Source organism: Echeneis naucrates, chromosome 3 (assembly GCF_900963305.1).
Source record: "Echeneis naucrates chromosome 3, fEcheNa1.1, whole genome shotgun sequence".
Taxonomy (NCBI): domain Eukaryota; kingdom Metazoa; phylum Chordata; class Actinopteri; order Carangiformes; family Echeneidae; genus Echeneis; species Echeneis naucrates.
In genome coordinates this window covers 4,323,964-4,331,908 of record NC_042513.1, presented here as the reverse complement: position 1 = coordinate 4,331,908, position 7,945 = coordinate 4,323,964, and the positions used below count along the sequence as shown (strand labels likewise).

At 38.7% G+C, this 7,945-nt stretch overlaps 1 protein-coding gene across 3 annotated transcripts; it reads right to left on the bottom strand.

Moving 5' to 3' along the window:
• Positions 1-330: 330 nt before the first annotated feature.
• btbd10b (BTB (POZ) domain containing 10b) lies at positions 331-5,976 on the bottom strand. 3 transcript variants are annotated; one of them, XM_029498198.1, is made up of 9 exons: positions 5,886-5,976; positions 5,343-5,490; positions 4,750-4,946; positions 4,034-4,349; positions 3,841-3,943; positions 3,174-3,294; positions 2,108-2,305; positions 1,905-2,015; positions 331-1,594 (listed from the first exon to the last, which is right to left on the bottom strand). In XM_029498198.1, the coding sequence occupies exons 2-9, from the start codon at positions 5,441-5,443 to the stop codon at positions 1,263-1,265; spliced, it is 1,479 nt and encodes a 492-aa protein (XP_029354058.1). In that variant the 5' UTR covers positions 5,444-5,490; positions 5,886-5,976; the 3' UTR covers positions 331-1,262. The 3 variants fall into 3 exon arrangements, with proteins under 3 accessions (XP_029354058.1, XP_029354057.1, XP_029354059.1); XM_029498197.1 differs by having other exon boundaries at positions 5,819-5,958; XM_029498199.1 differs by having other exon boundaries at positions 333-1,594; positions 4,750-4,943; positions 5,819-5,958.
• Between the last annotated feature and the right edge of the window lie 1,969 nt (positions 5,977-7,945).

Here is a 7,945-nt window from a genome sequence, read left to right as displayed (position 1 = left end):
GTGAGGAAGAGGAAAAAGCATCAAACCAAGTTGTGGTTGTCACTGTTGATGCAGATTTTCTACTGCTTGTTGTTAAAGAGTGGCTGCTTTGTTTCATATATATATAGCTATATGTAGAGCTTCAGTAGAGAAAGAAAATAAGAAAATATAAAAAATTGTGTTTGCAGAGCATTAAAAGTCAAATAAATATTCATGGATTGGATAGCAAACTGACTTTGACAATTTCAAAGAGTACACAACAGCTTTTCAACTTTTTCCATTGAAAGCTAAATTCACGTTAAACAGAGGATCTGCTAAGATTTCTCTAATTTGCCCATTCAGACAATTTTCAACAATGAGTTACATTTTGTAAGGAAATCTATTATTCTTCTGTAAATTGTCTTTATGACTCTTTATACATATATAATCCATCTAAACCGATTATTGTTTTTAACTAGAAACAAGAACCAGCCCCACTAAAATACATCTCTTTTCAATTCACTCCACAATCAATCCTGTATGGCTTGTATGACCCCTGCCATCAATCATGGATGAAATATACAGAAAATTATTTTGATGTCTTTATTTCATGATTTTATGTTTTATTTTTTAAACAACAATTTCAAGCTTTGCACAAAAAGATTCTGACCACAATAGCCTGTGCTCTGCTTAATATCTTGGCCGCGGGAGGAGCATAACATCACATTTCAGATCCAACCAATGACTACATACCCCATTACAGGATTAAAAGACATCTGAGTGGAGTTCAACTGGAGATCATGACACAAAGTGGTGATAACAGATTTTCTCCATGACCAGAAAGCCCTATTAGAGTCTTTATTTTTCCCCGAAAACACATTTAGTTGCTAGGCCACCCAAAACAACCAGAATCAAAATCACCAGGAAATAAAACCCGTGAGAAAACAGTGACACTTCTGTGCTCAGCTAAACTAACCAAATTAAGGTACAATAACACTGTAAATAATAATGGTAATAATAATAATAATAATAATAATAGCCTACATTTTTTCCACACAGAAAAATAAATTCCTTTGATCAAGTAAAAAACAAAATGAAAATAACTGTGAAATCTTCCTTTCACATTATATCCCTTAAGTTGCTTCTTCTACTGTCACCCAGGTTCTCTTGGGGCTCTAAGGCTGCAAAGGAGGTGTCAAGGCAATATGGTTATGGTGCCCCTGGCGCTCCATGCTGCAGCATGCTGGGAGTAGGTCTAGAGGGGGAGTACGGAGCAGAGGCATTGAAAGAGGATCACTGTGTCCTCAAACAGCAGGTGAAGGTGCATCAGGGTCAGGCTCGTTGCTGTAGTTGTTGCTGTAGTGATTTCCACTGGGCGGCTGATTAGGTAGGATGTCCAGTTCATCCACTTGTGGGCCAGGGTGCATCACCACTAGCTGGTCCTGCGGGATGTCTGCTGCGGCTGCTGCCAGATTGGTAATGGACTTGGATTTAACACACTGGAAGTCCACGTGGCGGCTTTTACCCTCTTCCTTTTCCCAGGACATGCGGATGAAGGGCCTCTGCACATAGTTGTAAATGACTTCTGGACGACCTCCTGGGCGTTTCTTAACCTTCTCTTTATATGTAGGATAACCTGTTGCCAGTGCAAACAGGATAAAAATGTCAGTTTAGTGGATCTGAACAGGTTAATTAACTGAGAATACAATATCACCCCAATCGTATGTGGAGACCAGATCAGGTGAAGTCATCAAACATTGACAGGCCACTCTGATATAAAGAATGGCATATATGATTGGGATCTGATTCCAAATTTAACCCATTTTTCGCCCATTGAAGCCTTTACCATCAAAAAAGTGTACAGAATATTCAGGCAATCCTTTAACTAAAGAGGAGACATGGTCAGATAAATACAAATCAGCATATATATAAAAACGTGCACTTACCTTCAATGCCTAGTCTGATTTTCTTCAATCCTCTCTCCTTTAGAACTGACTTGGCAACATCTCGGTTTTCAATATACTTGAAAAATCTGTACAGTTTTGTGCTGTATATGACTGCAAAGAGAAGAACACAAACAATCTTGTTGGTCACATATTTGTAGTTTGGAAATGCTGAGACCCGGGTGTCTATATTAGCATCTACTCACTCTGTGAATACTCTTCTCCCATCTGTGGTGGATATTCTTCATCCCAGTCCACTACATCATCATCAGTAAGGACAACTATGTGACATTCCCTTTCTCCACTCTGAGCACTCGCCACCATCAAAGGCAGTACCATTTCCTCAAGGTAAAACTCAAACTGTCGTCGAGCTCCATCATTAGACAGCTCATGCATCAGGGCACCTGATAACAAAGGAGAAAATGGGCCAGAAGATGTGAGCCAATTTCAATAAATAGATAATAAGCAGGCACAAATAACGTCTCTAAGAGTGTGTATTGAATTTCCATTTCATTTTCATTACTGGTGCTCTTCATGAAGTGACACATTTTCACAGGAACAAACAATAGTACCCTTGTCTGCATATTTGGAACATATGCAGTAAGCCTGGACTGGTGGGAATATTTTCAGATCTGTTTCAAGTCAAACATCACACTCAAATGACAAACAACATTACCACTAGATGTCAGACTTGACTCAGCAGTGACACCTGAATGGAGCATGTAAAGCATGTAACAGAGGCTCAACTTAATGTGTGAAGGGACTCAAATCCACTTGATGATGTTGACACACTTCTACAATGGTTTGCCAACCACTGATACAGAAATTTCCTCTACTTTTTGTTGCCATCCTTGGCTCAGTAGAAATTTCTGCACATCTCATTAGTCACCAGTGGTTCATTTAGTTTGTTGATTAACAAACATAATATATTAATTACGTTGTCAAATAGCGCTGCAACAACGAGACTGGTTGCAACTGTGGGCTACTTTTTTCCCCAGATTCTGTAATGATGGCAACTTTCACTCATCTTGATCACATAAGTAATATGTGATAACACTAGTTTAAGCTGCAACACCGAGCTGAATTTGAAAACCTGGAAATCCACTCAACTCTAATTTGCAGAGGTAACATCCCACCAACTGTTGACACAAGGCCATCTCAGTTCCAGGTACTTTTCAACCAAACAGAAACTGAGATAATATATATCAAGTTTAGAGGGAACGCTGAATGTGTATAACGACCAGTTTCTGGTCCCCCTGAGAAAATACTCACTAAGGTCTCTGCATTTGATGGTGCTGTAGTCGAAGGAGATGCACAGATAGTCACATGCCTCCCGTAATTCAGGAATAGAAATTCCATCAGGGCAACGGATTATTCCAGATTTGTAGTAGTCCTGCGATAGTTAGACAGAACTCAAAATAAATTCAACTATTACAAGCATTACATCAAATATACAGTACATCTGCACCAAAGCTTTTTATGTTAAAAAAACAAAACAAAACAAAAACCCAACAACTAAAAATCTTAAAGCTGTTTATATAGCATTTTTATGCCTAGACTTCCATGGGATGAACTTTACAGCTTGCAGGGCTCATTTATTAACCTTTGCTTTGCATAAGGTATACTTAATTTACCTATACTGAGAATTGCAATATTTAAAAATAAACAGTCAATATCTTATTTATAGCTACCAGACTGTTATGTACTAAACATACATAAATCATCCTATTGTTGGTAGCAGCAATTGAAAACTTCATGATGTCTACAATGTTTCTTTGCTGAAACTACTTTGTTTAAAGGTGTGCTCATTTAACTTTTCAAAGTTATTTTGATATGGTTGTCATGCTGTTAAACTTGCATTATGTTAATATGTACAATACTAAGAGGTGTCTCAAACGTTTAGTTTGCTGAATATATTTTAATAAAGACAACGACTGACCAGAATTGCTCGGAAAACTGTTGAGTTGATGCCCTCAGCCACCTCGTATTCCCCCTTCTCATTGGGGCGTGTGAAATTATGTTCTCTCCCAGATCCAAACATTCTGAAATAGACAAGCAGTTTGTTATACTTTCACTTGCTTCGGTTATAACTGATAAGAACAAAGAATGATGATACTGAAAGTGTACAATACCTGCCCAACATAGTATTGGGTTGTGCAGTGAAGATTGAAGGATCAACTACAAAGCGTGTGTTATCAACAATCAGAGTCACTCTTTCTGAAGACCTAATGTTTCTGGTTCCAACAGTGGCACTTGCTCCTCCATCCTTGGGATTCTCATAGACAAAAACCATTTCTCCAACTCCCAAGCTTTTGAAGGTGCCTTCAGTACTGGACAGGCTGCTGTTACGACTGCTTACCACTCCACTACTGCTGGAGCCACTGGGAGAAACTCTTTGAGGCCGCGGGCTGCTGGGCCTTGATGAAGGGCCTCCATCTCGTTCACGGTCTGGATATAGAAAGGCAGAACAAGGGTTCAGCTAGGAGTTCTCCCTTTTCCAATCAGAAACACATATTGAAATAAATTGTCATTTTGCAGAGTGATTTGGAGGTTCCTCATAAAAAACATTGATACCACCTTTAGAATTTATGAGTACTGCAACAAACAAATCACACCACTCTTAACGTTTGGTTTGTATCCCAACCGCCAAACTAAATGTCTTGGTATGAACACAACCAGGTGGATTAGTGCTGACTTGACTTATTCACAGCCAAAATAGCAGATATATAAACTGGGTTTGAGCTGAGTTGATAAATACAGTCAGCTGTTCTCAGCAGCAGCTGCTAAGAGCTGCAGACCTCCGACATGACATCCGTACATGCTCTCTATTCTTTCCATACATACATACCACTATTGTGTTGGCGGGTGGGTGAGGTGATGTTGCGAATGCAGGGTGTGAGCTGGCCTTCTCTCTCATGTGAGGAATCCCTGGAGCGATCACTGGAGCGGCGGCGGTCACGTGAGCGGTCATAGCCCCCACTGGCACCATGCATGCTCATCGTCCTCAGTTCTGCCTCTGCTCGAGATGCTCTGGACTGACTGCTGCTAACGACATTGTTAAGTTTTACCCTCTTCCCGAAGGCCAGAATATACTTTTACCTTTAATTTTAACTACAACAGGGAGTCATGTTGTCCAACTTTTTTGAAGTTTAGACACACTAAGTCTCAACACTTTGGAGTATGTAAAATACTGGCACTAGTATACAGGCTTACATATGAATCCTTAAAAGTGCATTTAATGACCACCAATTCACCACACTCTCTAAGCTTGTAATAAGAGGATAACGTTCATTTTTGATGTCTAAGCAAAGTGAAGATAAAGTACTTCTGAAAAATGAACCTTGTAAGGATAGTGACTGAGAAGTGGAGTCAAGAGCAAAGATCAGGGGACGGCAGACCAGTTTCACTACATTACTGCCTTAAAGATGGTCGGAGACTCACCTCGTATGCTTGCAGAGCTTGCGAGGACGGCTTGTCGTTTTTCGTTCCCAGTTTTCTGTGTCACTGGAGTTGCTGTCATTTGACTGCAGACGTGCTGCCATCACATGCACAGAGGGGAGTCCGGTGTGGATCTTTCACCGTTCATAATCTGGTTAATGGCGAAATCAACAAGTCAGTTTGCTACACTGCCGACCAGAGGCAAACCACAGACTCCTAAAGAGATAGGTTGTAACTGAGCGTATGTAAACTTGCAATGTCGACGACGTTGGACGATTGTTGGCGTTAGTAAGCCACATAAGTGCCTCACATCAAAGTGTTGACATCACCACTGTCAGGCTGTGTCAATCTTCAATCAGGTTAGCTAGTCCGCTGTGTTAGCACATGCAGCTAATTAACATTAGCTAGCTTCGCTAGTGGCACTTTACAGTACCATTTAATCTAATATTCAGAGACAGGTTCATATTTGTTGGAGTTACCCCGATAGTACTGACACGAAGGCTGTCACATTCCAGGGAGATATGGCAAAATATTAAACATAACTACCTAGCTGGCTACAGTTTCGGCTGAAGTGTAATTCCAGTCGTTCGGCAGCTAACCAGTCATCTCCGTTCAAAACACTCAGCTGACATTCGACGTGTTGACCGTTAACAACCCGACGTGATGACGCAGCACATAGTTAAAATAAGGCTGCTTTAAGCATTTATTTTATTAAGCTTCTCCTGAAATGTAATTTATCTTTATAATAGTGATATTTTTTTTAAAGGAGACAGTTTTTAACCGGATGGTGGACGATTTATACATTTATCTTGGAATGAAATTGAGTCAACTGAAATCGCGAATCTCGCGATACTTTGAAACTGCATGTGTGGTTTTTTTTTCTTTATTGAAAATCAATCTTTGTACAAAAGTATATAAAAAAGATATCAACAGCAACAAACAAACAAATAACACAAACAAGAGAGAGTTAACAACCAGTTAAGTTCCAGCCATGTAGCAGTTTAATGATTCCCCATCTAAAATTTATAAAATCTAACAGTGACAATATGACAATTCAATATGACAATTCAAATACTTATGCAAGTATTAAAGATATTATCAAGTCAAAAAAAAATCTCCCAAAATCTTATTGTGGAAACAAACCTGTCCAGTTTTTGAGTTCACCAGCAAAAACCTGAAAAAAACAAAAACCAAACAAGTCCTGACAATTCCAAGGACATATTGGAGTGACTCCAGCCATCTTCTGTTTATTTTCCTGAAACCCATGGGGAAAATTCCTCTGCCTTTATCCCATCCTATTCATTGTTAACCTTAACTACATATTCTAGGAACAGCGCAGGACCTTACTCATCAAAGTGGTGCTGATGAGGGAGGGGACAGGCTGGTCCAGGGATTCAAACCAGCGACCTTCCAGTCACAAGCTCATAAAATGATAGAAAATCAGACAAAGAATTTTAATGGCATGAATAAAACAGAAGAAAGTTTTGAAAAGGACATTTGCAAACTGGACAAAGGTGCGAAAGCTTACAGACATGTTCACCTCAGTAGTCCTTGTAGAAGGCCCAGTCATTCATGAACCTGGTGAAGGGATACAGCTGCGAACATTTTCACCCAAAGAATAAAATTATGCAGGCCTAACAGAAATAAAAAAGCTGTTTATAAATATTTCATCAAAATGTGTGCTCCCAACTTGATGTTCAGAGTAATCAGATAGCATCTGAGCAGTTTGAAGTCTGAATTAGCACAACTTTATCGAAACTCAAACAGATCTCAGTGCCCACATGGTTTGCATAAGAAGATTCACTGCATCCTGCAACTTACTGCAGTCTATTTAGAACCTTAAGGAGCGGGAGATGCCCCCTCCTGGAGGGAGAGGTGACTTCTCTGATTCCAAAAGAGAAAAAACAAGCGGAGGAAAAGCCATCTTTAGACCAGGCAGGGGCATAGTTTAATATGCTTGTGTCTTCACTCATAACAGTAAAAAAAAAAAAAGGATCATGCCAATCAAAATTGGAATACAAGCCAAGACTTCATATATTGTATGGAAAGATACCTACGATGGGCAAGTTAAACAATGCATACAATAAGACTAGCTGTTTAGTTGGTCCTTCTGCACATTACAAACAACACATAGATTTTAAGTGGTGAATTTTGACACCTACAGTCAGAAAAAGAAGTAATATTGAACGAAAAAGAATTGTATGAAGGCCAACTTTTTCTTCCATGTGATGGCCTGAGACTTTAATGGATATCATATTGTCATACATTGCAAAATTATGTAAACGCTATACATAGGTGAAAATAATTTAAATGTTTAACAAATTTGTTTGTTTAACAAAGAAATTAATAAGAAAAGAAACACTAACATTACATAAAAAACATGGATAGTATTATTGATTTTTAAAAAATATGATGAATAAATTAAAATAAATAAATAATAAATGAATAAATAAACATAAAAAACAAGAACGGTTAAAAAATTCTGTTTCAGTGTGAATTCCTTGAAATCAGTCTTCTGTTTGGTAAAATTCAGGGTAATAAATAAGTTGGATTCAACTTCTCAGATTTGAGCCATAATTTGGAAAAATACTTTTAATATTCCTTGA